Source organism: Capricornis sumatraensis, chromosome 20 (assembly GCF_032405125.1).
Source record: "Capricornis sumatraensis isolate serow.1 chromosome 20, serow.2, whole genome shotgun sequence".
NCBI lineage: Eukaryota > Metazoa > Chordata > Mammalia > Artiodactyla > Bovidae > Capricornis > Capricornis sumatraensis.
The window spans coordinates 31,144,296-31,171,833 of record NC_091088.1 but is presented as its reverse complement, the minus strand read 5'-3'; the positions used below and the strand labels follow the sequence as shown (position 1 = coordinate 31,171,833).

The window sequence follows — 27,538 nt, the reverse complement described above, 5'->3', positions numbered from 1 at the left end:
GAGCCAGGAGACGGGGGTGCAGCTGGGCTTACAAAGACCCTCTGGGGCTGGCTGGGCTGCAGTGTGTGGTTGGGGGGCTGAGAGGTAGGCAAGATGGAGAAGGGGCTGCAGGAGTCCCTGGCACCAGGGAGCTCCCCAGTACTTGGCAGAACCCCAGCCTGCCTGGAAAGAATCCTGGAAACATTCGTGGAATTGGGATCAGGTGTGTGAGGACGCAGGGAGCAGATTAGATGGGAGGTGAGCTGGAAGCCCCTTCCTGGGGCTTCTTCCTGCTCTCATGCAGCAGAGCAGGGGCGGTGGCAGCTGGCCTCTTGTCACCCCTGCCCTGCTCATCCCACATCCCTCAGCCCCACCCCTGCCCCCATTTCTCTCCCGGGGCCCCCTCTCCCTGAGGGTGGTCTGCACCCGAAGCTTCAGCTTCTCTCTCTAACGTGAACAGGGAGAGACAAGATGTTCTCTGAGGGCCCTTCCAGGGCAACAGGCCAGGGAGGACAGAATATGCAGAACCCAGATGGGGGAGAAAGACTTTAATCAGAAAAGGGGACAAGGGACCTCTTTATCCTTGCAGGGCCTCCTCTGGCTCCAGGAGCTGGGGATTGGGGTAATGAACATGGAGGCGGGAGGTCTACAAGAGGTCCAGGAGGGGTCAAGACTCCTGGAAGGCCAGATTAGGTGACTTCATGTGTCTCTGCAAGTACCTCACTGCCGTCTTCACCTTTCTGTCCTTGGGGTTTGCACAAAGGGTTCTGCCAGAGCGAGTCACCAGCCTACATGGAAAGAGAACACCATGGTGGGGGGTCAGGGCAGGGAGGCCTTCTGGAGTCCTGGCACAGCCTCACCCTGTGATGACCAGGACTCAAGCCCCCGAGAGGGGCTGGAACTCGCCAGGAGTCACCTAGGGTGGCAGCAGCAGTTCTGGGACCCCAGGCTCTCTCCTCGGCTCTGTCCTCAGTGATCCAGGGAGCCAGGGCTGCACGGCTTTGCTCCCCAACTCAGACCATCTGCATCCAGGTAACCCTGGGGATGAGGGGTGCGCGGGAGGGGCTCAGGGCTCAGCCCCAGGCTGCAGAGGCGACCATGTGGGGCGCTGACTGCCCCTGTGCATGGGGCTGTCCCATGTCTCTCAGGGCCTCCCTTTCCTCATAAATGTATCAAGAGCTTAGACCTCACAGCCTGAGGTCCATTGGGGGTTCACAGAGTGTGGAGTGGGAGCTGCCCTGAGGAGCAAGACCAAGGCGACAAGAGATGAAGGCCCCGGTCTGTCCTCTCCCCTCCGCAGTGGCCCTTCCGGGAGCTCCGGGGTCCACCTTCTCCCACATTCAGCTCCCGGGGTAAGAAGGGGGGCAGAGGGGAGCAGCAGGGGCAGACTTACACAATGGCATTGTTGGGACAATTGCCCGAGGTCCGGTACCAATCCACCAGCTCGTTTTGGGGAATGGATCCTTTGTAGAACTGTACGCAGCACTCCCAGCCCACGCTGCCTGCTCGAGCTGTGGGGAAGGCCAAGCAGGAACAGGTATGTGTGCGCATGTCTGCTTGGGGAGGGTCTGTGAGGGCCAGCACGTGTGTGTGTGTGTCTCTGTAGTGAGGAGTCTGTGTGTGTGTGGTATCCTGTGGGTCCTTGCGTGTGCATTTCTGCATGTGTGTGTCTGTGTGGTTGGGAGGGGTCTCCTCGGGGGGCTCCGTGATCGTGTTTCTGTGTGGGGGAGTATGTGAGGGGTCTGCACCTGTGTCTTTGTGTGTGAGCCTGTCAGAGTGTGCACATTTGTGTACATGAGGTCGCGTGTGTGCTTTGAGGGGCCCTGCGGTGTTTGTGTGTCTGTCTGTGCACATGTCTATATGTGCTTGAGAGGATTTGTGTACACATGCCTGTGTGTGCATCTTTGTGCGTGTGCACATTTGTGTGTGGAGATCTGTGTGCAGGTGTGGATCTGTATGTGCTTGGGAAGTCTGCGCATATATGTGTGTGTCTGCATGTGTGTGCATCCATGTGTGCTCACACTCAGACCAGCCCGGAATCACCAAACATTGACTCTGGACCAGGCTCTGGGCTGACCCTTTGCTGCAGCCGCTCCTTCAGTCCTCAAGCACACCTGGAGACAGGTGCTGTCACTACCCCATTCTACAGATGAGAAAGTGGAGGCCCGGGTGTGAATACACTTTCCCGGGGCTTGGTGTCCTCATCTTAGCACGAGAAAAAATCATCCAGTATCTGCAAACTGGCAAACAGATGATCTGTGGCTTCAATTCAGACCATAGCAAGGTGCTTTCCGAGAAGCCTCGGAGTGTCCTCTCACCATCTTGGGGGTGGAGCTTGGTTTGACTGACACAGAGCTGTCCAGGCCCAGGCTTTTACAAAAGTGAGATGTGTGGCTAACTGTGAAGGTCACCCCATTAAGCTAGCCCCGAAGACTGCGACCCTGTCACTGTGTCACCACACGGGCCCCTGACCAACTTTGTTCTCGAAAATAGCAACCTTAGCTCAGCCTTCCTTTCCCACCTGAGTATAAGAACCGCTCTTTTTCCACCTGCTCCGGGCCCGTGAGCTCCTGCCTGGATGCCAGCCCTCACTGTACGTGCTGTGCTGTGCTTAGGTGCCTAGTCGTGTCCGACTCTTTGACACCGCATGGACTGTAGCCCCGACAGGCTCCTCTGTCCATGGGGCTTCTTCTCCCAGCAGGAATACTAGAGGGGGTTGCCATATCCTCCTCCAAGGGATCTTCCAAAGCCAGGTGTCCCGCATTGCAGGAGGATCTTTACCGTCTGGGCCACCAGGAAAGCCCATGAAAACTGGAGTCTTCCTATTCCTTCTCCAGGGAATCTTCCTAACCCAGGAACTGAACCGGGGTCTCCTGCATTGCAGGTGGATTCTTTACCAGCTGAGCTACCAGGGAAGCCCCTCATTGTATATAAAAACCCATTAAATAAACAGACCCTTAACAAATACTTGTGAGAATTGCTCCTTGTCCACTGTCAAATCACAATCACAGCCACTGCCTCATGACACTTGCAGGGGGAGATGTGCAAGCCATTTTTTCCCCAGAAGCTGAGCCCCAAGTCCTAGGTCATTCATCTTCCTCCTCCGCCTCTTCATCATATCATTTCCCTTTGAACGCCTCCCTCTAAATCCTATTGCTGCCAGCCTCTCACACCTTTGCAGGAGGAAGTGGGGTGCAGGAGTATGTGCGTGTGTAGCTGCTGAGGTCTTAGCGGCCCCACCCCTCCTTGCCCAGTGTCCCTTCCTCCTGTGTCTCTCTTCTGCTCTCACCTGCGTGGGCGTCCTGCAGGAGAGCCCCCAGGAGGAGGGCGACCAGGAGCAGCGTCTTCAGGGGGGCCATGGTGCCAGGAGCCGGGGAGAAGGTCTCTGCGTGCGGGTCTCTCTGCTCAGGGGAGACCAGGGTGAACTCCCAGGGTGGAGGTGACCTATTTAACCCCTTTGGGGATCTTGCCCCGCCTCTGATCACCTCACCCACATCCTTCCCTAGACCCGTGGAATTCAAAGAATTCGGGATGATTCAGCAGAAGTCCTGTCTTGGAATGTTTGCGGCTTTCCAGAGAAGGGCACTCCGTTGGGGATAGAGGTGGGGTATGGGTATCTGGGAGCCATGATACACTTCTCCTTTCGCAGGGGACATTTGTTGGTTCCTCAGATAAAACAGATGCCTCCATCCTCAGCTGGCTGCATCCCTGCTCAGGCTGGGCAACGTCCTTCATGTTTGGTGCGCCCTGGGCAAGGGGTAGGCCAGCCAGGCTGGGGCCAAGAGGGACTGCCCACCTGGAGGAGCTTTTGGGTGCTGGGAAGGCCTCCTCGGAGGGTCAGCAGGCTGCACGGGCATCTGCAGGGGTAGCTCCATTGCAACCTGAGAAAGGCCTGGGGCCCAGACAGCCTGGGTGTGGGTCCTTTACCAGGCTGGGCTTTGGACCACAGCAGGCCAGAGCCCTACAGGTTTCTGTTTTTATAGTTTCATTTATTGATTACTTTTTGGCGGGTCTTTGTTGCTAGGTGGGCTTTTCTCTAGCTGAAGTGAGCGGGGGCTACTCTCCAGGTGCCTCTCACTGTGGTGGCCACTCTTGTTGGGGAGTACAGGCTCAACAGTGTTGGGACCAGCTCTACAACGAACTGACCTGAGGGAGTGGTGCTGCAGAAGAATAAAGGAAAATAAGACTCAGAAATAAAGTGGGAATCAGGGGGCTGAAGCCATTCAGGCAAAAGCCCAGACCCTAATCCTTGTGTGCTTTTGTTGCTAAATTCTACTTCCTTGTACGTGCTCTAGAGATATCTGTTTTTTACAATCTCAGATTGGGGATAAGGATATACAATGCACAGTCCTCAATGTCAAAGCTTCAGGCCTTTCATGTCTCTGTTTAGCCCATCAGCTAGTGACAACTTTTCTCAGCAATTCCCTCAAGGCTCTGGTCACGAGAACAGTCACTAATGCTTTTCCATCAGTCACATCAGTACTTCAACATCTTGTTTTCAAGATGTTTTTCCACATTGTACTTTTTACTGCTCCCAGCCCTTCGCCTGGGAGTGATGAGAAAGTCATTCTTATGTTTCAAAGAAGCCCTGCTAATTATAGTACGGGCCTGTGCAGAGCATATTCCTTATGTATCCCCCTTTTTTATTTTTAGAAGCTTATTTTTGATGATTGTTGTTGATCATAGAAGCCAAAGCGATAGTCGCTAATTGCTGTTGTTGTCTGTTGACTTTCTTGGTGATTTGTTGCCAGACTATGTAGAAACAGAAAAAAAGGCACAGAAAAAAAGGCACATAAAAATTAACATAAAACCAACCATTGATCCTCTGATAGTTTCCAAGGGAGGAGTGGGATTTAATTGAGAAATCCCATCTGCTGCTGCTTCCTCCAGGTTCGATCTTTGTAAAAAGTGTAGTTTCTGAGAGAAAGTTTCCATGATCTTTTGCTGTAAACTATTACTACCCCGAGACAGTTTACCTTGATTTAAGAGGTGTTGTTTAACTTTGTCCCAATGAAACGAAGATTCATTATATTTGTGAGGAGTGACACAAAAAGAAGAAATATTCCAATCATACTTAAGACGAATCTGTTTTTACAGACTGTTTACTTGATCACCTAGTAGTATAAAAACCTGTTGTAAATCAGCCATTGGTGCGGCTGATTTTCCATCTATTTGTCTTTGGATAGGCCAAAGGCCATCAGAATCTTTCTGCCATTCCTGCACAAACTGCACAGTCTGGACACTCTGATGTAATGCTGCTCCTGCTACAGCTGCTATAGTAGCTACAGCAATAATTCCTAAAACGGTAGCAATTAACAGTCCAATTAACCATTTAGTGTGTTTTGACACTTTCTTAAGGATTTCTTCTACAGTACAGACTGTGGGGCTATCCTGCCATGGTCTATTCACTTTAACAGGAAGCCATACTCCACATCTGGTTTTTAGAATATATAGAGAATAGTCATTCTGAAATTGGAGATAAGAATTGATACAAGTGTAAAAGGAACAATTTTGACAAGTAAGTAACCCAGAAGAGGCAATATAAAAAGTAGGTCCTATCAAGAATATGAAAGGTAAACAAATGCTTTAATCCAGTGGGTTGAATTTTTATCAAAATGTAAGAAATGACTGGATATTGTTGAATTAAATTGCCCCTTCTATGCTGTTATGGCTTGGAAGACAGATGATATTTTCCACAATTCTGATTGTAAAGGCATATAAGGTAATTGAGGCAAGGGAGGGGAGAAACTCCCTCCATGCCACTATATAGAGCTATTAACAATGTTATTCATGGAGTCATAAGTATTGTTTAACAATAGAGACAAATCCAAATTATTGTTTTTATCCAAAGGATCTCCTCTGGGACTCCAATCAATAATTTCTCCATCAGAAGTACTGGGCATAAAATGTCCAGTATTCAGTTCAGTTCAGTCGCTCAGTCGTGTCCGACTCTTTGCAACCCCATGAACCACAGCATGCCAGGCCTCCCTGTCCATCACCAACTCCTGGAGTTCCCTCAAACTCACATCCATCAAGTCGATGATGCCATCCATCCATCTCATCCTCTGTTGTCCCCTTCTCCTCCTGCCCCCAATCCCTCCCAGCATCAGAGTCTTTTCCAATGAGTCAAGTCTTCGCATGAGGTGGCCAAAGTACCGGAGTTTCAGCTTTAACATCAGTCCTTCCAAAGAACACCCAGGACTGATCTCCTTTAGAATGGACTGATTGGATCTCCTTGCAGTCCAAGGGACTCTCAAGAGTCTTCTCCAACACCACAGTTCAAAAGCATTGATTCTTTGGCACTCAGCTTTCTTCACAGTCCAACTTTCACATCCATACATGACCACTGGAAAAACCATAGCCTTGACTAGATGGACCTTAGTTGGCAAAGTAATGTCTCTGCTTTTGGATATGCTATCTAGGTTGGTCATAACTTTCCTGCCAAGGAGTAAGTATCTTTTAATTTTATGGCTGCAATCACCATCTGCAGTGATTTTGGACCCCCCCAAAAATAAAGTCTGACACTGTTTCCACTGTTTCCCCATCTATTTCCCATAAAGTGATGGGACAAGATGCCTTGATCTTAGTTTTCTGAATGTTGAACTTTAGGCCAACTTTTTCACTCTCCACTTTCACTTTCATCAAGAGGCTTTTTAGTTCCTCTTCACTTTCTGCCATAAGGGTGGTGTCATCTGCATATCTGAGGTGATTGATATTTCTCCCAGCAATCTTGATTCCAGCTTGTGCTTCTTCCAGCCCCACGTTTCTCATGATGTACTCTGCATATAAGTTAAATAAGCAGGGTGACAATATACAGCCTTGACATACTCCTTTTCCTATTTGGAACCAGTAAATGGCAACCCACTCCAGTTTTCTTGCCTAGAGAATCCCAGGGACAGGGGAGCCTGGTGGGCTGCCGTCTATGGGGTTGCACAGAGTCGGACATGACTGAAGTGACTTAGCAGTAGTAGCACTTAGCAGTGTTGTTCCATGTCCAGTTCTAACTGTTGCTTCCTGACCTGCATATAGGTTTCTCAAGAGGCAGGTCAGGTGGTCTGGTATTCCCATCTCTTTCAGAATTTTCCACAGTTTATTGTGATCCACACAGTCAAAGGCTCTGGCATAGTCAATAAAGCAGAAATAGATGTTTTTCTGGAACTCTCTTGCTTTTTCCATGATCCAGCGGATGTTGGCAACTTGATCTCTGGTTCCTCTGGCTTTTCTAAAACCAGCTTGAATATCTGGAAGTTCATGGTTCACATATTGCTGAAGCTTGGCTTGGAGAATTTTGAGCATTACCTTACTAGTGTGTGAGATGAATGCAATTGTGCGGTAGTTTGAGCATTCTTTGGCATTGCCTTTCTTTGGGATTGGAATGAAAACTGACCTTTTCCAGTCCTGTGGCCACTGCTGAGTTTTCCAAATTTGCTGGCATATTGAGTGCAGCATGTCCAGTATTAGCATTACATAATTTCCATTGTACCCAATGTCCTAGTCCAGATTTTATAGAAATAACATAGTTAGGTAGATGGGGTGGAAACATAGTAGTATTTTCTCCTGTGATATTAAAGGAAAATGCCTCTAATAAGAAAGAATTAATTTTTTTCCCTTGAGATTCTTTAACTATAAATAGCCAACTTTGTAATCCTCTTTTAAGACAATGAGTTTCTGCTCCCATACATATAGGGGTTAGATCTGTTCCCACAGTATAATTAACACTAACATTTGAAAGTTGTCGGCCCTCTTCTTCTGGTTTTAAAGGAAGGCGCGGGTCAAAAGGTCCGGGTAACCAAGAAGAATCATTTATGAAAAGTGGAACAGAAGAATCCTCCCACATAATTGGTCTTAATAGAGGAGGATTGGGCACATATGCCCAATAAGTGTGATTGGCACCTACCGTGGCAATTACCACAGATAACATAGCCAAGAACAAGGCAGCCGAGGTCAAGGGCTGTCCCTGTTCTTTGGCCAATTTTTCCCTTTCAGTGGTCAGTTTCTTCAATTGACCCCAAGTAAGCGGTTTGGCTTTGTTGGTCCTTGGAGCCAGTTCGGAGTAATTGCTGGTTGTCAGTCTTGTTATCCCCATCACTGGCAGCTCTCCGGGAGAATAGATGTCAAACCATCTCCTCTTCTTTCCTTACTTTGACATGCCTTCCTGGTATCCAGTGGTGTTGTCCGTCGTCTGAAATTACAAGAGCATAACCTTGTCCTTTCTTAAGTCTAAGGCCCTTACACCAGTTGTTCATAGCATTCTCCCACCCTACCGGAGTATTATCTGCAATCATTTAACCAGGAGTATAATTTTCACTAAGAACAATGTTCTGAAAAATGCAGCGTTGCTCCTGGCATTTTATGATCCAATCTAAAATAAGTAAAGCTTGGGCTAATTTCTCTTTTGGTGTTATCTATATGCCATACTTCTCTCCCCCTTTCTGTTTAAATAACTTATTTTTTAGAGTACAATGAGCGTGTTTAATAATAGCCTGGCCTTAAGAATTGTATGGAATGCCTATAGAATGAGAAATATTTCAATCAGATAAAAATGTTGCAAAACCATGACTCACATATGTAGGGCCATTATTGGTTTTAACATGTTTTGGTAGGGCCACGTAAGAAAAGGCTTCCAAAAAATGTGAGATAACATGAGCAGATGTTTCTCCAGAATGAGCAGAAGCAGAGTGGTGGTGGCGTTCCCTTCCACAGGGCCGGCCGCTGCAATCCTAGGATGGATTTCCGGGGGGCCCTCCATGGGCCCCCCTAATAAAAAAAAAAAAAAGAATGAGCAGAAGCAGAAATCATGCCCGAATAAGTATCCACGGAAACCTGAACAGCTCCCAAATGTCCAAAAGAAGGGACATGAGTAACATCAGTCTGTCAAATATCATTGGGATAATGGCCTCTGGGATTAACCCCTGTAGTTGTAGGAACGTGGTGAGTAAGAGTCCATGTAGGGCAGGCAGAAACAGTACTTCAAGCTCCTTGTCTGCATAACTGAAATTTATTCATCAAGCCAGTGTATTTGAATGTGTGAGTTGATGAAATTTATAAGGAGTAAGAAATGCAATTAGCAAAGAGTCCGTGGGATCATTGCTCTTTGCCAATGGTCTGGGCAAATTAGAATGAGATCTGATACATGTAATGTAAAAAGGGGCAGAACGAAGCCTTACTATATTTTGTAATTGAGATAATATGGTAATAATAGATGACTTAGAAGAAGCCTTTGGTAGAGACATGGTTTCAATAATTTGTGTTATCCGTACAGCATATTGAAAATCTGATATAATATTTAATACTGTAGAAACATCCTGTAATAAGATAGCAATAGCCTCTAATTCTGCTTGTTGAACAGAGGCTAGGCTAGATTGCCAAACCTTTGTTGTGGGTCCAGTATAACCGGCTTTGAGAGTTTTATTTCTGTCAGTAAAATACATGGGGGCGTTAGTAAGAGGAATTGTTTTACTAGTAATAGGAATTATCCATTTGTGTTTAGCAGCAATAGTACTCAAAGGTGACTCTGGAAAATGGTTATGAACCTCAACTATGAAATCAGCAATGGCAATTTGCCAATCTATACTGGTAATAAATAATCTATAGATTTGATCATTAGTGAAAGGAAGAACAATTTCATACTGATAATAACCAGAAAAGTTGTATACATCTGGGTCTCATTTTTGAAATAAGAAAGGGAATAAGCATTATGTAAGTAGTCATTATTTTCTTAGGAGTGTGGGATAAAAATCCCCATTCAAGGATACCCTGTGGTTGCCATAATATTCCTGTAGGGGAATCTAAAGTAGGAAGAATAAGTAAAGAAATTGGCACAGTCAGGTTTACTTGTTTGTCTTTGCTGGATAGCTTGATTTACAAGATCCAATTCCTGTTTAGCCTGTTCTGTTAGTACCAGGGGATTATTGAAATCAGAGTCTCCTTGTAGGATCTGAAATAGATGTGTTAAGGAATGATTGGGAATTCCTAAAGATGGTCACGACCAATTTATATTTCCTAAATGGCAACCCACCCCAGTAGTCTTGCCTAAAGAATCCCATAGACAGAGGAGCCTGGTAGACTACAGTCAATGGGGCCACAAGAGTTGGACACGACTTAGCGACTAAACCACCACCAGTAATTTCTGAAAACCATTTAAAGTTTTCAAGGAATCAGTTCAAATTTGTATTTTTTGTGGTTTAGTAATATTTCTTTGGAATATATATCCTAAATAGGTATAAGCTTCCTGCTCTTGTAATTTATCAACAGCAATATGTAAGCCATATTCTTTAAACTCTGTATTTAAGAAAATACGTTGATGTTTCTCAGCAGAAGGAGAAGCTAAAAGAATGTCATCCATATAGTGGATAATAAAAGCATGAGGGAATTATTTTCTAATAAATTCAAGTGGTTGGGAGACATATAATTGACATAATGTAGGACTATTAAGCATTCCTTGTGGCAATACCTTCCAGTAATATTGAGACACTGGTTTTTTATTATTAATTGATGGTACAGTAAAAGCAAAACAGAGAGCATCAGATTCTTGTAGAGGAATAGTATAAAAACAATCTTTAAGATCAATGATTTTTATTTTCCAATTTTGTGGTATCATAGAAGGTGATGGAATGGCTGGTTATAAAGCACCCATAGGTTTGATTATAGCATTCAGTTCAGTCGCTCAGTCGTGTCCGACTCTTTGTGACCCCGTGAACTGCAGCACGCCAGGCCTCCCTGTTCATCACCAACTCCCAGAGTTCACTCAAACTCATGTCCATCGAGTTGGTGATGCCATCCAGCCATCTCATCCTCTGTTGTCCCCTTCTCCTGCCCCCAATCCCTCCCAGCATCAGTCTTTTCCAATGAGTCAACTCTTCGCATGAGGTGGCCAAAATATTGGAGTTTCAGCCTTAGCATCAGTCCTTCCAAAGAATACCCGGGACTGATCTCTTTTAGAATGGACTGGTTGGATCTCCTTGCAGTTCAAGAGACTCTCAAGAGTCTTCTCCAACACCACAGTTCAAAAGCATCAATTCTTAGGTGCTCAGCTTTCCATACATGACCACTGGAAAAACCATAGCCTTGACTAGACAGACCTTTGTTGGCAAAGTAATGTCTCTGCTTTTGAATATGCTATCTAGGTTGGTCATAACTTTCCTGCCAAGGAGTAAACGTCTTTTAATTTCATGGCTGCTATCACCATCTGCAGTGATTTTGGACCCCCCCAAAAATAAAGTCTGACACTGTTTCTCCATCTATTTCCCATAAAGTGATGGGACAAGATGCCATGATCTTCGTTTTCTGAATGTTGAACTTTAGGCCAACTTTTTCACTCTCCACTTTCACTTTCATCAAGAGGCTTTTTAGTTCCTCTTCACTTTCTGCCATAAGGGTGGTGTCATCTGCATATCTGAGGTTATTGATATTTCTCCCGGCAATCTTGATTCCAGCTTGTGCTTCTTCCAGCCCAGCGTTTCTCATAATGTACTCTGCATATAAGTTAAATAAGCAGGGTGACAATATACAGCCTTGACGTACTCCTTTTCCTATTTGGAACCAGTGTGTTGTTCCATGTCCAGTTCTAACTGCTGCTTCCTGACCTGCATATAGGTTTCTCAAGAGGCAGATCAGGTGGTCTGGTATTCCCATCTCTTTCAGAATTTTCCACAGTTTATTGTGATCCACACAGTCAAAGGCTTTGGCATAGTCAATAAAACAGAAAACGATGTTTTTCTGGAACTCTCTTGCTTTTTCCATGATCCAGCGGATGTTGGCAACTTGATCTCTGGTTCCTCTGCCTTTTCTAAAACCAGCTTGAACATCTGGAAGTTCATGGTTCACATATTGTTGAAGCCTGGCTTGGAGAATTTTGAGCATTACCTTACTAGCGTGTGAGATGAGTGTAATTGTGTGGTAGTTTGAGCATTCTTTGGCAATGCCTTTCTTTGGGATAGCATTAATTTTTCTTAAATCAGTCAACATTCTTCATTTCCCAGATTTCTTCTTAATAACAAAGACAGGAGAATTCCAAGGACTAGTAGTTGAGGCAATATGATTAAGAGATAATTGCTCTTCTACTAGCTGTCCAAGAGCCTGTAACTTTTCATGTGATAGGGGCCACTGCTCTGTCCAAATAGGCTTGTCAGATTTCCATGTCAATTTAAGTGCTCTTTTTTGTTGTTTGGCAGTGGGCCCCACAACCTGTTTATTTTGAACAGGATTGTATCCCATATTTGCCATAATTTGTTTAGCTTGAGAAGATATAGTAGGAATTGTTACATAAGCTCCCCATTGCATCAATAGATCTTGTCCCCATAAATTAATAGGGATATCTGCAACTAAAGGTTGTAAAGTTGCAGGTTGTTGTTCGGGGCCTGAACAGGTCAAAATAGTAGTACTTTTTTGAATATTTTGCATAGTTCCAATTCCAGTTAACATAATAGGGATATCTGTTAAAGGCCAAGAAACTGGCCAATGCTTTTTAGATATTATAGAAACATCAGCTCCAGTATCTACAAGTCCTGAATATTGCTTATTATTAATATATACAGACAATGTGGGTCTAGAATCAGATACAAAAGTTTGCCAATATACCTGTTTTCCTGTACTTCCAAATCCTCCAGTTTTTTAAATGAGATTTACTAGTAGTGATATAAGGTAATAATAACAACTGAGCTATACAATCTCCTTTTATTATTTGATAAGGATACTCTGTTTTCATCATAATAGAAATTTTGCCCTCATAATCTTCATCTATAACCCCCATTAGGACTTGAACTCCCTTACTTGTTAAACTACTGTGTCCTAATAATAACCCCAGACTTCTTTTAGGTACTGGACCTTTAATTCCTATAGGGATTTCATAAATTACCATAGCTGGCATAAGAAGTAAATTATCAATGGCGGGGATATCTAATGTTGCACTCCCAGATGTTGCAGGAAGGAGGTTGGCAACCCAGGTGTATGGTTTGAAAGGGCTGGAGGAGGTTGCTGTTCGCTGGCTGGGTACACAAAAGGAACAGCTTTCCAGGTCTGTTGAGAGCTCATATTGCTTGATGGGCCCTGAGCGGAGCCCTTCTTCCAGTTTGCTGACAAAGGGGATTCATTTTTATGAATTTAGGTCTACACTGATTAGCCCAATGAGTGTCTTTATTACAGCGAAGGCATGATCCAGGTGTCTTTTCATTGTGGGAGCAGGCTTATTAGGTGTGTTTTTATTAGTCTTGAAATTTTTCTGCACGTGTCCTCTCTTACCACAACTTAGACATTTAGTCTCCTGATTCATTTATTGTTTCAAGCCCGTAATGGCTTGAGCCAACAATTGCATCTTATAGGGTTCTGATCCAATATCATGACAAGCCTTAATGTAACCCTCTAGAGGCTTTCCTTGTGTTTTGAGAGGCTGTAAGACCTTTTGAAATTCTGAATTTGCATTACCATAGGCAAGCATCGGTAATAACATATCCCTTAATTCAATTTGAGCAACAGTTCTCACCAGATTTTGTCTTAATTGGGTGATAAAATCAGTATAAGTTTCTTCATTAGATTGTTTTACATTAACAAAAGAAGGATGAGACAGTCCTGGGGGGCTAACCTTTTCCCATGCCCTAAGACAAATAAATCTTATTTGACTTATAAGTTGATCATCGAATTGTAGTTGTCTCTGAACCCCTTGATATGCTCCTGACCCATTAATTGTTCCACAGTAATATCAAGAGGAGGATTAGCAGCTGCATTTCTTTGAGCCTGTCGAGAGACCTCATCTTGCCACCATGTTCAGAACTGTAAAAATTCCGAAGTGGATAAGCAAGTTCTAGGAATCGTTTCTCAATCACAAGGAATGAGCTGTTCAGACTGAGCCAACCCCTGAATAAGACCTGGAGCGTAAGGAGACATAGTTCTGTATTGCGTGCATGCCTGTTTAATCTCCTTAATAGTTTTAAAAGAGAGAGGAGTATGTTCAAATTGTACCCCGCCGTGTGAAAGTTCAGCATTAGGGGGCACCTCAGTCACGATAGCAGGCAAAACCAAAGTATCAAGGTCACCTTGTCGCCTCACTGCTCGTACAGCTTGTTGAAAAGATGAGAGAGCAGACACAGATGTCTTTGGTATTGTGACTGCGGCTCTAAGTACCCCATCATCCCATGGTGTATCAGGATCTAGTGGAGGGGATTCCTGAGCTATAGGGGGCTCTGGCCAAGGAGCTGAAGGCTGTGAGGCTGGTGATAAAGGGAAAGCTTCAGGATGTTGTCCCATACCAGAGTTAACGTGGGATTTAGGACTCAAAAGTTGAGCCTCTCTCTCCCCTTCCGAAGGATTATATTTCCCTTTATCAAGATTTTCATAAATATGAGGCAGCCGGACAAGCGACTCCTGAGATGCAGGAGAAGCAGGAGCATCAGATTCTGAATCAGAAGAGTCAGACCGTTCAGATTGTATAGGAGCCAAAGTAGTATGTAAGGTTACAAGGAGACCACACGCTTATAGGAATGGGTTCCCCAGATCGATAGGCTCTACGCAAACAACGCATCACTTCTTTCCACTCATTAAGATGCAAAGTCCCTTTTTCTGGGTTCAACCAGTAACAGTGCTTATGAATTGCCTGAAATGATTCCCGAAAATTCTCTTCTTTCACTTGCACTCCAGAGCTATGTAGTAAGGTTTTTAGAAGCATAATCTAGTCAGCATGCTTAGAGAGAGATTGCCCCCATTGTGTCCCTGATTGACAAATCCACAGGGGTGTCCTCACCAAGTACTTTCACTGTCCTCCGATCTCTCGGCTGGAATTCTTTGCATCTTTTGGCACTGTCAAAAAGCCTTGAAATCTACCTGCACCCTCAGGTCCCTGTTTGGGGGCCAAATGTTGGGACAAGCCCAACAACTAACTGACCTGAGGGAGCAGTGCCGCAGAAGAATAAAGAAAAACGCACAGGCAAAGGCCCAGATCCTAATCCTTGCATGCTTTTTATTGCTAACATCTACTTTCTTGTACATGCTCTAGAGATATCTGTTTTTTACAATCTCAGATTGGGGATAAGGATATACAATGCACAGTCCTCAATGTCAAAGCTTCAGGCCTTTCATGACTCTGTTTAGCCCATCAGCTAGTGACAACTTTTCTCAACAACTCCCTCAAGGCTCTGGTCACGAGAACAGTCACTAATGCTTTTCCATCAGTCACATCAGTACTTCAGCATCTTGTTTTCAAGATGTTTTTCCACGTTGCACTTTTTACCACTCCCAGCCCTTTGCCTGGGGGTGATGAGAAAGTCATTCTTATTTTTCAAAGAAGCTCTGTTAATTAGAGTACAGGCCTGTGCATAGCATATTCCCTACAAATAGTCGTGGCGCACAGGCTTAGTCACTCTGTGGCATGTGGGATCTTCCTGGATCAAGGATCAAACCCTTGTCTCCTGCATTGGCAGGCAGATTCTTTACCCCTGAGCCACCAGGGAAACCTCGCAACAGGTTTGAATCGCCATTTAGTCCTAATCTGTAGACACTGGGAAGCCAAGTTCCCCCAAATGGGGCATCTCACTCTAGGCTGCAGAATGGAAGGGAAGGATCCTTGGGACAGAATGCCTCTGGCTCCTAGGAGAGTCAAGTCAGCTTGGAACACGTGATCAGGGTCTGTCCTCAGCTAGGCCCTGAGCAGACATTCCATGAACCATGTGGGCTGCGGGTGGGTCTCTTGGCCACCAGAGAAAATGGCCAACGGTCTGCTCAGTGCTCCCCAGGCCAGATTATGGGAGTCCCTTACCTAGAAGGAGAGTCCCATGTCGCCCCTCCTCAACCTGCATCTCATAGGGCCACCCTGGACTTTGATTCTGACATGCAGAATCTAAGCCTGGCTCCACCCTGTCCCTGAGCAACCAGCGGCAGCTCAGAATGACACACACCCACGTCTGCAATGGGATGCAAGGTGCATCTGACTCCCTCACAGCCAGCTCTGTGTCACTCACTGAGCCGTTAGCATCATTTCATTACCAGTGATGAAAACAACAGCAGGCACTATTGTTTTTGTTTTTGCTTCTAACTGAAGATTGAAAGTGAAAGTGAAGTCGCTCAGTTGTGCCCGATTCTTTGCGACCCCATGGACAGTGGCCTGCACCAAGCTCCTCCGTCCACGGGATTTTCCAGGCAAGAGTACTGGAGTGGGTTGCCATTTCCTTCTCCAGGGAATCTCCCCGACCCAGGGATCGAACCCAGGTCTCCCGCGTTGTAGACAGACGCTTTACCTTCTGAGCCACCAGGGAAGACTTTAGGTGATCTCTATAACACTATGTGAGTTCCAGGAGCACAACATAGTGATTCAATATTTCTATGCATTGTAAAGTCATCACCATGATAAATCTAGTTACTATTCATTACTGTACAAAGTTATTACAATATTACCAACTATATTCCCCCACTCTGGACATTTCATCCCGGTGACTCATGCATTTGGCAACCTGGAAGGTTGTACCTCTTAATCTCCCTCACCTATTTCACTCCTCCCCCTGCTCCTTCTCCCCTCTAGCTATCACATGTTTGTTCTCTGTGTCTAAGAATCTGTTTCTGTTCTATTATGTTTGTCCATTGGTTCTTTGGATTCCACATCTGCGTGAAATCTTATGGTATTGGTCTTTCACTGTCTGACTTATTTTACTTGGTACAATCCCCTCTAGATCCATCTAGGTTGTCACAAATGGCAAGGTTTCATTCTTTTTAATGGCTGAGTAATATTCCATTGCATATACGGGGGGGGGGTGGTGGTGGTGGTGGTGCTGGTTTAGTTGCTAAGTGGTGTCTGACTCTTTGCAACCCCATGGACTGTAGCCCACCAGGCTCCTCTGTCTGTGGGATTTCCCAGGCAAGAATACTGGAATGGGTTGCCATTTCCTCTTCCAAGGGATATTTCTGACCCAGGGATTGAACCCAGGTCTCCTGCATTGCAGGCAGATTCTTTACCACTGAGCCACCAGGGAAGCCCTCCATTGTTTATATATCATACCTTTATTCGTCTGTCGATAGACATTTAGGTTGCTTCCATGTCTTGGCTATCATAACTAGTGCTGCTATGAACATAAGGGTGCAAATATCTTTTCAAATTAATGTTTTTGTTTTCTTCAGATAAAGTAGAAGAAAGAATTAGAGTTGTTGCATCCCATGGTAGTTCTATTTTTAATTTTTTCAAGAAACTCCAGAATGTTTTCCCCAGTGGCTTCATCAACTTGCATTCTCACCAACAGTGCACAAGAGTTCCCTTTTCTCCACATCCTCACAATACTGTCACTTGCTGTCTTGTTGATGATAACTGTTCTGAGGTGTGAGGTGATGTCTCACTGTGGTTTTGATCTATATTTTCCTAATGATTAGTGATGCAGAGCAGCTTTTCACGTGCCAATTGGCCATTTGTATGTCTTCTTTGGAAAAATGTCTTTTCAGTTCCTCTACCCATTTTGGGGAGCTTCCCAGGGGGCGCTAGTGGTAAAGAACCCGCCTGCCAATGCAGGAGACAGAAGACGCGGGTTCAATCCCAGGTTGGGAGATCCCCTGGAAGGAGGGCATGGCAACCCACTCCAGTATTCCTGCCTGGAGAATCCCATGGACAGAGGAGCCCGGTGGGCTACAGTCCACAGGGTTGCACAGAGTCGGACATGACTGACTCGACTTAGCATGCACACATACACACACCCTTTTTTTAATCAGTTTTTTTTTTAATTGAGTCGTATGAGATCTTTGTATATTTTGGAGAAAGAAAGAAAGTGAAAGTGAAGTCGCTCAGTTGTGTCTGACTCTTTGTAACCCCAGGGACTGTAGCCCACCGGGCTCCTCCATCCATGGACTTTTCTAGGCAAGAGTACTGGAGTGGGTTGCCAGTTCCTTCTCCAGGGGATCTTCCCGACCCAGGGATTGAACCTGGGTCTCCCACATTGCAGGCAGACACTTTACTGTCTGAGCCACCAGGGAATCCCATATATTTTGGATGTTAACCCCTAATTAGATATATCAGTTGCAAATATAATCTCCCATTCAGTAGGCTGCCTTTTTGTTTTTTTGATAATTTCCTTTTCTATGAAAAGATTTCCAGTTTGATGTAGTCCCATTTCTTTGTCTCTGTATGTTTATTCTTTAATTTTTCCAGGTCTTTGTTAATTGATTCTTGCATTTTCTCCATTTGGTTTTCAAGGTTTTTTATCGTCTTTACTATCATTATTCTGACCACTTCTTTGTTTTTGATTTTTTTTCCCTTTCCTGAGGAGACATATCAAAAAAAAAAATTACTGAGGCCATTGTCAAAGAATGTACTACCTATGTTCTCTTCTAGGATTTTTATGGTTGTAGGTTTTACACTTAAGTCTTCAATCCATTTTGAGCTTATTTTTGTATAGGATGTGAGAGAGTAGTCCAGTTTGAATTTTTTTTCAAACTTTAAACAGTTTGATTTTTTTTTTACATGTAGTTGTTCAGTTTTCCCAACATCATTTATTGAAGAGGTTGTCTTTTCCTTGTTGCATATTCTTACTGCCTTTGTCATAGATTAATTGCCCACATAAGTCTGAGTTTATTTCTGGGCTCTCTAGTCTGTTCTGTTGATTGATGCATCCATTTTTGTGTGGTATCATAGTGTTTTGATTGCTGCAGCTTTAAAAAAAATATTATTTGTTGGTTTGACTGTGCTGGGTCTTAGTTGTGACATCTAGGGTCTTCGATATTCATTGTGGCATGCAAATTCTTAGTTGTGGCATGTTGGATCTACTTTCCTGACCAGGGATCAAACCCAGGCCCCCTGCATTGGGAGCCTGGAGTCTTAACCACTGGACCACCAGGAAAGTCTGTACTGCAGCTTTGTAGGGTAGTTTAAAATCAGGTGCCATTTGTTGAAACCCAGCTCTACCAACAGCAGTGCTCAGACTATAACCTCATCAGCCCTCATGGCTCACCTGTGAAAGGAACCCATGATGCTCAACTAGACCATAGGATAAGGTCAGGTGCTCCTCCTTCTCCTCCCCCAAGGCCACTTTGGGAGGCTGGACTGCTTCAGTTCCTGGTTGCGGGAGTCCTCCCCTCCATGGCAGAAGCACCCTGTGGGCAGGATCCTCTATCATGGCTTTGCTGTGTGACCTCAGGAAGCTCACAGACCCTCTCTGGGCCTCAGTTTCATTACCTGCAGAGAGACTCAGGGCCCCCACCAAGATTGTAGATCTGAGAAAGATGGGATCTGCCCTTAGAGAAGCTCACGTGAGAATCTCTCTGCTTCTTAGAGTCACATCACATGTCAGAGATGCCCCTAGCCCCACCCATTCCTCAAGCCACAGCCCAGGAGGGTTCTCTCTGCTCCCAGTCTGTCTGGCTGGCCATATCCTCCTATCCCCAGGGCAAACTTTGGCCTGGAAACAGAATCTGGAGCCCAGAGGAAACACAAAAGCCCAGGGTTGCCTTGGAAGGGCATGCGTCCTAGGAGGAGGCAGAGGGAGCATGTCTGTGATGCAGACCCTCTTGGGGGAAGTCTCAAGACCCAGCACGCCCTCAACCCAGTGGCATCTGCCCACCGCCTCATGGCGGCCCCACCTCCCAATGAGGCCCCCATGCTCTTCTCTGCTGGACAACAAGGAACTGTTACCATGATGATTAGCAGTTTATTAATCATGAGTCTGCCCCAGCCCCCACAGCTGGGGAAACTCCCTGAGTGGGTTTCGAGTCCCCTTTGTTTTTGCCACCGACTCAGAACTCTTCTCTGGAACAAGCCAAGTTCCCCTGCCCCTTCCAAGGAACAGGTTACAAGAGAAGGCGCAAAGGATTCTGGACCAGCTCCGGGCAGGAGCAGCTTGCCTTGCTGGGGACGGGGAGTAGAGCAACCAAGGTGCCCGGGAGTCCCTGCCAGGTGCCTGGTGCTGTGCTGGGGTCATGGACGGGCAGAGTTCAGAGGCCAGCCCTGACCCCAGGGGAGTTCGCAGGAGATGAGGATGGAGAGACAAGGCCCGGCCCCACAGGGGAACATGCAGGTGAGATGAAGGGCCAAGGGCCCTGGAGTGGGGAGATGTTGCTTTTGGCCACCTTGGATGCCACAAGGAGGCTGCAGCCAGTGAGCTGGGCCGGGTGGGTGGAAGGATTCATACCAAGGGGAGGAGGGATGGGCATTTCACACCAGGGAAGCACTGAGCACAGATAAACGGGGTTGGGGGGGGTGGGCGGGGGGGGGGGGGAACAGCATGGGATGCTCCTGGAGCAAATGGTCTGGGTGTGACGCTGAGACAGTCAGCTCCATGGGGATGGGAGCATGTCTGCTTTGCTTACCACCATGCGTGTCCCCAGTGCCAAGCATGGCACCTGCCACCCAGCGGGCTCCACAGTGAGGCTCGACTGAGTGAGCACAGGCTGGAAAGGGAAGTTGATGACATGGAGCAGAAACGGGGGGAAAGGTCCTGGAGGGCTGAGTGCATCTTTCAGCCTTCCTTGGGAGGCAGAGGAGACCAGGGACATTTTTGAGGTGGTTTCCTCACCGGGGATTAACCCATTTATTCCTCTTTGGTTCTCCTAGCTGTGAGACAAACTCCAAGGGACCTTCCAGATGAGTGTCCTGGAGTCTGGGCCTGTGATCAGGGTCTCAAAAGACCTTTGAGGTGCTATGAGGACTCTGGGGCTCCAAGGTCTGTCAGGGCGGTGTGGGGGAAACCAGGAATGCTCCCAGGAAGAAGTGACAGGGAGGGGCTGCTGGAGAGGGGGTGCAAGGGAGCGGGTGTAGGGGAGGGGTGCTGAGGCTGGAGGAAGGGAATGGGTACAGGAGGGAAGCAGGCCAGGTGCAGGCCTGTTGCGAGAAGAGCATCAAGTGGGAATTGGATATGAAGGGGAGGAAGCAACGGTGTGGACTGTCTTAACACCTTTGATTCAAGCTGGCCAGACACCTGCCTGTTCACCTACCGACCCTCCTGACCTAACACTGTTGCCATGGGGAGTGCCTTGAGGATTAAACCAGCTGGAAGGCTCAACATCCCCCCAGCTTTAGCCTGAAGGGGTCAGACCCTCCTGATTCTGGGTCCTCCACTTGAAAGGTAGCAGGGGAGGGGTCCTGCCCCACCTCTGGCTCTACCACAGGCTGGGCGGGGACTGTAGATGCAGCTGCCACACCTCCCGAAACTTAGCCCCAAGCCACAGAGCAAGGACCAGGTTGCTGGGGCGTAGAAGCTCTTCATCACCTTCAAATTGCATGTGACAACTGTCATTTGGCTGGCAAAGCTGTCACGTGGGTTACTTGTGTCAGTTGAGGCTTCAGGAGGTGCGACGACTTGTCTCCTGCAGGAGATGTATGTAGCATTGTACACACTCGGCTCCATCCTCTGGCAGCGGAAGCGAGGTTCATCCTGCCCCGCCCCTGGGGGCTGAAGTGATCAGGTCCCCAAATTTATCTCCATCTTCCAATCCCAAGATGTGTCCCACTCCCCTGTCCTGAAAATCTGACCTGCTCATTGATGAATCAATTGTTCCTGATAGGTTATGGGCCTGCTTGATTCCTCGGGTCAGAAACGCAAGGGCTGTCCCTGCCCCAGGGTCTCCCTCCCTTCACCTTACTGAGTCAGCCACCCAGACATGACTTGAATCCATCTCCTTTTCGCCATCCACATGGCCAGCGCTCCATTTCTCTGCTGGACCATGGTCCCACATCCATCTCCAAGCTCCCATCCTTGGCCTCCAAGTCCATCCTCACTAAAGCCCAGTCATCTTCCACAAACACAAATCTCAGCAAGGCTCTCTCCTCCCCAGATCCTTCAATGCCCCCTCATTACCTTCAGGATGGAGTCTAGCTTCCCACCGACTTTTCAACTTTTGCCCCCAGCCCTGCCACCCACCACATCACTTTGTTCCAGCCATATCAATGTTCTTTTAGTTCCTTGAAAAAGGCCAGGCTCTCGCTGACACTATTCAAGCCCTTGGACAAGCCTGCCCTACCCCTGCTTCCTGTCTAGAACACTCTCTTGCTCCCCACACCCCACTTCCATTCATTCCTACACTCCTTCAGATCACAGCTTAAACCTTCACTTCCTTCCTACAGTCCCAACTTTCCTCTGTGTCCTCAAATGTCACTGACTTCCCCATTATGCTGTCTTTTCATTGCATTGTTATCTTATTGCTTATTGCTGTGAACTCCTTGAAAACAGGAACTCTTTTGTCTTTCAACGTGTACCTCCAGGACTTAGCACCCAGCTGATACGCCATAAAATATGTTTATTGTATGGATGAAGGGTTGGGTGGTTGGATGGACGGGTGAACAGATGAGCGATTGGACGATGGACGGATGGACGTGTGGCTGGGTAAGTAGCTTCATGGATGGATGGATGGGCACTTACACAGTTCTGAAGTACAGCTTGGACTCAGCTTCTGTTCTATTCCAGGGGCTTCTTCACCCCAGAACAAGTGATTTTTGATCCAGTGTATGTGTGCCCTCAGCTCATGAGATACACCTGAATCCTCTGTTACGAATGAGGTGGAGGAAACCAACCAAGGCACTCTTACCTTTTTTTCCACCTAGTTCACAGCTTGCCTGTGGGTTGTGGCCATTTCTTGCTTCCCGCCAAACCTAAATTGCTTCAACTGTGGCTTTGATCTCACTTGCTTTTCGTCCTAGAAGAGTCTTCCTCCCTCCACATGCTCCCACTCCCTGGCTTCTCACACTATCCCACCCCAAGGTCCCCTTCCCCTCTGCCGACAACGTGATCCCTTTTGCCTTCCTTCATAAAACCTCTCTTTGACCCCAACTCCCCTAGCCTCCAGCATGCTTTCCTCCTATTTCCCCTTTTATTTTTCCCCTTTTATGAATATGACCAAACTTCCCCGATGTGTGGTCTACACCTCCCACTACCAATTTCCTCTCTGCCCACATGTGATTGAATTCTTAGAACGTGGCTTCTGGTGCTGACACTCCAGGGATGTAACTCTCTCTGGGCAGCTCAACCCCCGCACCCTGAACTTCTCATCCTTTCCCAGAGGACAGTGTGGGGCAGTGGTTACCACCAGATGCTCTGGGAGCAGTGTCTACAGCCTGGGCCCCAGTCCATCATCTACCTGTTCCTCGTTGTGTGACCCCGTGAACAAGACTAGGAACCTCACTGTCCTTGTCTGTAAAATGGGCATGTGGGTAAGATTCTGCCTCATGGTATTGCTGGGAAAATGGACTGAGATGATGAAGGTAAAGTTCTCAGTCTCCAGCTGGATGGATGAGTCCCCCTGTCATCACTGAGCACCCGTTTCCCTTCTTGACATTCCCCCCTGTGGGATTCGGGGCATGCTTTTCTCTCTCCTGAGCTCTTTGTGGGCTCCTCTCCTCAGTAATGGGCTTCCCAGGTAACGCTATTGGTAAATAACACACCTGCCAATGCAGGAGAGAGAAGAGACCTGGGTTCCATCGCTGGGGTGGGAAGATCCCCTGGAGGAGGGCATGGCAACCCACTCCAGTGTTCTTGCCTGGAGACTCCTACGGACAGAGGAGCCTGGCGGGCTAGAGTTCATGGGGCCCCAAAGAGTCGGACACGGCTGAAGCAATTTAGAATGCAGGCACTCACACCCCTCAGTAATGTGTCTGAGCTCTCACCACGGGCGGGGCAGGGTTCTTAGCAGTTACATTGATTAGTTTCCTTTGTCCTCACAACAGCCCTAGAAGGTAAGAACTATTTTTATCTACATTTTACGGATGAGGAAACTGGGGACCAACCGCAATGGTTGAGAAACTGGTCCAAGGGCACAGAGCTAGCTCGTGGTACAAGTATGCTTGGGACTCTGTCCTAGGATGTGTTTTCACCTGAAGCAACCCTTTCTCCTTCCAAGACGTCTCCACTCAGACCTTTGATCTTAGCATGGATGCTTCTTAAGTCTCTGTCCGTGGCATGCCAGATCAGACACACAGCCCAGGAGGCTGCTGTCTCCGCTGGCATTCTCTTGACTGCACTGTCGGATGCCCTAGCTCTCTGCTTTGCCGTCTAGCTGGTTCTATGTCAGTCTGCCACTCACACTGGACTGGGGGCTCCAGAGAGGCAGAAAACTGTCCCCTCATGGTTCTCGCAGCCTCAGGAGCCAGAAAGGCAGAACTGAGTTCCCTCTCAACCAACTTCCCTTTTTTTCTGTGTAAGTTAGCCTCATTCCCTACCTCCCCATATGTCTCACTGGTCTGAAACTTTGCCCTTGACTCATTCCTCGCCTCCAGCCCCCACATTGCATCAGGCACAGACTCCACTCGGCAATGTCTTCAGGCAGCTTTCAGCTTTCTCACTTCCTCCTCATTCCCACTGGCTCAACTCACATCCTTCACACCCAGACAGTATACCAACACTCCCAGTATATTTTCTCCTCTCTGGTCCTGCAGACACCACCCACCTGCCTGCCTGTGTCTGGTGGGTCTTTCTCAAGTGCTGCTCTGCCCACCCTCAAGAACCACCACTGGCTCCCTGCTTCCTTCCACCTCCACTGGAAACTCTTCAGGCCGGTCTCTAAGCCCTGCCATCAGTCTGCTCCCTCCCTTCCTGGTCAGTCTCATCTCGAGCTTCCCCAGGGTTCAATTTCTACTCTGTGCCTGGGTTTGCAGCTCCTGTCCTCTCTTTTTCTGGATTTACCCACCTCCTATCCCCAAACCAAATTCTATCCATTTCTTATCTATATGTGTATTAGTCACTAGTCATGTCCAACTCTTGGTGACCCCATAGACTGTAGCCCACCAGGCTCCTCTGTTCACGGAATTCTCCAGAAAAGAATACTGGAGTGGGTTGCCATTTCCTCCCCCAGGGGATCTTCCTGACTTATGGATCAAACCCAGTCTCCTGCATTGCAGGCAGATTCTTTACCGTTTCTTATATATGGCATGCCATAAAAGATTAAGCAAGAGGGTTACTGTGGAGCCAAGGGGCTGGCAGTCAGATAACCCAGGTTTAAATTCAGCTCTGCCATCAGCAAGCTGGGGGACTTTCAAGAAGTCACTCCTCTCTGAGCCTAGGTTTCACATCTTTAAAATGAAAATAATAATAGTAACTGCATTAGAAGGTTTGGGTTTCCTTCAGCTGCCTTAGCACTATATTTGGCAAATAGTATGTGTTCCTGACTTTAAATATCATCTATATGCCACTGACTCCCAAATTCCTCCCGCCAACTCCAGACTTGTATATCAGCTGCCTACTCAACATGTCAAACAGACGTCTCAAACCACCAAGTCTGAAGCTGCATTCCCATTCCCATTCACCCCCATACCTGCTCCTCTCCTGTTCTCTGCCAACCCCTCCATCCTGTTACTCGGGCCAGAAACCTGGGTGCCATCCTCTACACCTCTTTCTCTCACCCTCTACTTCCCATCTGTCTGGTGATCGCCCAGCTCTGCCTTCAGAATCCACCCAGAGCCCAGCATCTCTCTCCTGGATTCCTATACTGCCTTCTCCATCATCTCCCCACCTCTCTCCTCACCTCCTACAAGCTTCTGTCAGCACGGTTGTCAAAGGGAATGAGAGTGTCCTCTGATCAGAGCATCTCCGTGGCTTTCCATCTGACTCAGAGGAAAAACCAAGGACCCCACAGCAGCCAGAAGGTCCTGTGTGCTCTGCCTGCCTCCTGACCCTGCTAACTCTGGCATTTTCTTTCCCTGGATACTTGTGTGACTCATTCCTTCACCTCCTTCAAATTTTATTTAAATGTCACTTTTCAGTGAGGTCTACCCTCTAAAATTGCAACCGACCCCACCTTTTCCTCTGCTCAAATTTTTCTTTTGCTTTTTGCTGTATATTTAATACTTACTGCCCTCCAACGCACCATATACCATTGGCTTACTTATTCTGCCTGCTGCTGTTTGCCTGTCTCCCACTCATATCTCCCTACTCCCATCCCCACTGGAATGTAAGTTCCCAGGGACAAAGGCCTTTCAATGAAGCATATCCCTGGCACATGGAGGGCCTGCCATCCATCCTGGTAGAATCCAATGAGAGGATGAATAACGGCTGGTATTGTTCCGGGAGCAGAATACAGAAGCGCTTCTCATGGTGTCTCGCTCTTCCCTGTGATGAGCGAGGGGAATCTCACTCATGCCTGGGCTTTATCACTTCATCTGGGCTCCCACTCCAGCCCTGTAAATCAGTTCCTTTTATTCACTGCTAGAATCCAACACTCTCGCTCAAGGGAGCACTTATCCCAGTTTCCAAGTATTTTCACAGGCAGGTGTTTGGTCTCCTGAAGGCACTGGGATCATTCTAGCCTGGGATGCCAGTCCAAGGCACTTAGCCCTCAGGAGCAATGACAGAGCTTTCATTTGGATGTCAGAAGTGTGTGGCAGCCTGCTCTGACCCTGGCAGCCTGCCTGGCAGGGTCCTTCTTATCCAGTCTGACGCTTGTGCTCCCAAGGCTTGTTCAGCACCAGGGTCAGCTCTCAGAGCCCAGCATCCTGGAAAGAGAACATGGCACCCTGTCTAAGCAGCCTGGTGAACCTGGCTTCTTTGAAAGGCTAGGGATTTCCCCACATTCCTGACCGGTCTCAGCCACTTCAGGCAAGCCAGCAGGGACAAGACCAGCGGCACTGGGCTGTATGACACACGGCATAGACCTACGTGGCTTATGGCTCTCCCAGTGGGGGCAGAGGGTTCATAGCAGCTGTGGCCACATCCGAGCAGGACCCAGAGCTGGGAAGTATGGGTCCCAGAGGAGGGGGCCCTGTTCCTTTTCTAGAGAGAAGCCAGCACTCCGCAGCACTCCAGGCCTGGCTAGATGGGTTGTGGCTTGTCCTGCCACACACGGGGCTTTCCCCTCAACCCCACTTGTCTCAGCATGCCTCCTTCTTCCTGCCTTGTCTCCATTCCTTCAACACTCCAGTCTCAATTTTTTTAAACTAAAACTTTCCACACTAACTCCAAAAGTAATTTGGCATTTTTATTGGGATCACACTGAAAGTATAGATGTCCTTAGGGAGCTGGGCGTCTGTCTCACCCACTCCCCATCCACTCCCTGAAGCCCCTCTCAGCCTGTCCAAACTCTCCTCCTCCAGCCAGCCCTTCCTCATCCCTGCCCTCCCCATAGGCTGCAGGCTGGGGAGTGGGATGACTGGCTCTCTTCACTGTCTGAGGTTGGGCTCATTAAGGATGTGCTTCCCGGGTAGATGGGGAAGAGCATGGGAATGAGGGCAGGAAAGGGGCGGAAGCCCAGAGAAGGTGTGACTCCTCCAGGGAGCTTCTTCTTGGCCCCAGAGAGGCTCTAAAGTGAAAGTAGCCAGTGAGTGGGGCTCGGGGTGGGACACCACAGTTAACCATTTCCATGTGCCCATCACCAGGTGAGAGTCAATCCTTCTGCTCAGGGAAGCCCCATGCATCTCTCCTGATCCGTTCCTCTGTGGACTAGAGGACCCTGGATGGGGCGCCCGCTGGTCCCATGCATTTCTTGCTATTTTACTAATATGTGTGTGTCCCTAAATCATGTATATCACTGTTTATGCCTGCTTTGATGCTTCATGTTAACACTGCCATATGGTATCTGTGCTTTCACATTTTGCAGTGTTGAACTTGAGAGTCATGTATGTGGACAGGTGCCAATGCATTTCTTTGCTTTCACCATTGTATGCTATTCTGTGCAATGACTA

The 27,538-nt window shown here is 47.4% G+C and overlaps 1 protein-coding gene across 1 annotated transcript; it reads right to left on the bottom strand.

The window, feature by feature from the left end:
• Positions 1–646: 646 nt before the first annotated feature.
• LOC138096741 (C-C motif chemokine 17-like) lies at positions 647–3,338 on the bottom strand. The gene is made up of 3 exons (XM_068993021.1): positions 3,269–3,338; positions 1,373–1,490; positions 647–767 (listed from the first exon to the last, which is right to left on the bottom strand). The coding sequence occupies exons 1-3, from the start codon at positions 3,336–3,338 to the stop codon at positions 647–649; spliced, it is 309 nt and encodes a 102-aa protein (XP_068849122.1).
• Between the last annotated feature and the right edge of the window lie 24,200 nt (positions 3,339–27,538).

What these genes read in the sequence shown, in the direction of transcription:
- LOC138096741 (XM_068993021.1), bottom strand. Translation starts at nt 3,338, where the DNA reads ATGGCCCCCCTGAAGACGCTGCTCCTGGTCGCCCTCCTCCTGGGGGCT. An exon ending in CCTGCAGGACGCCCACGCAG is followed by an intron (nt 1,491 to 3,268) that starts GTGAGAGCAGAA and finishes CCTTCCCCACAG; the next exon opens with CTCGAGCAGGCAGCGTGGGC. An exon ending in TGTCCCAACAATGCCATTGT is followed by an intron (nt 768 to 1,372) that starts GTAAGTCTGCCC and finishes CTTTCCATGTAG; the next exon opens with GCTGGTGACTCGCTCTGGCA.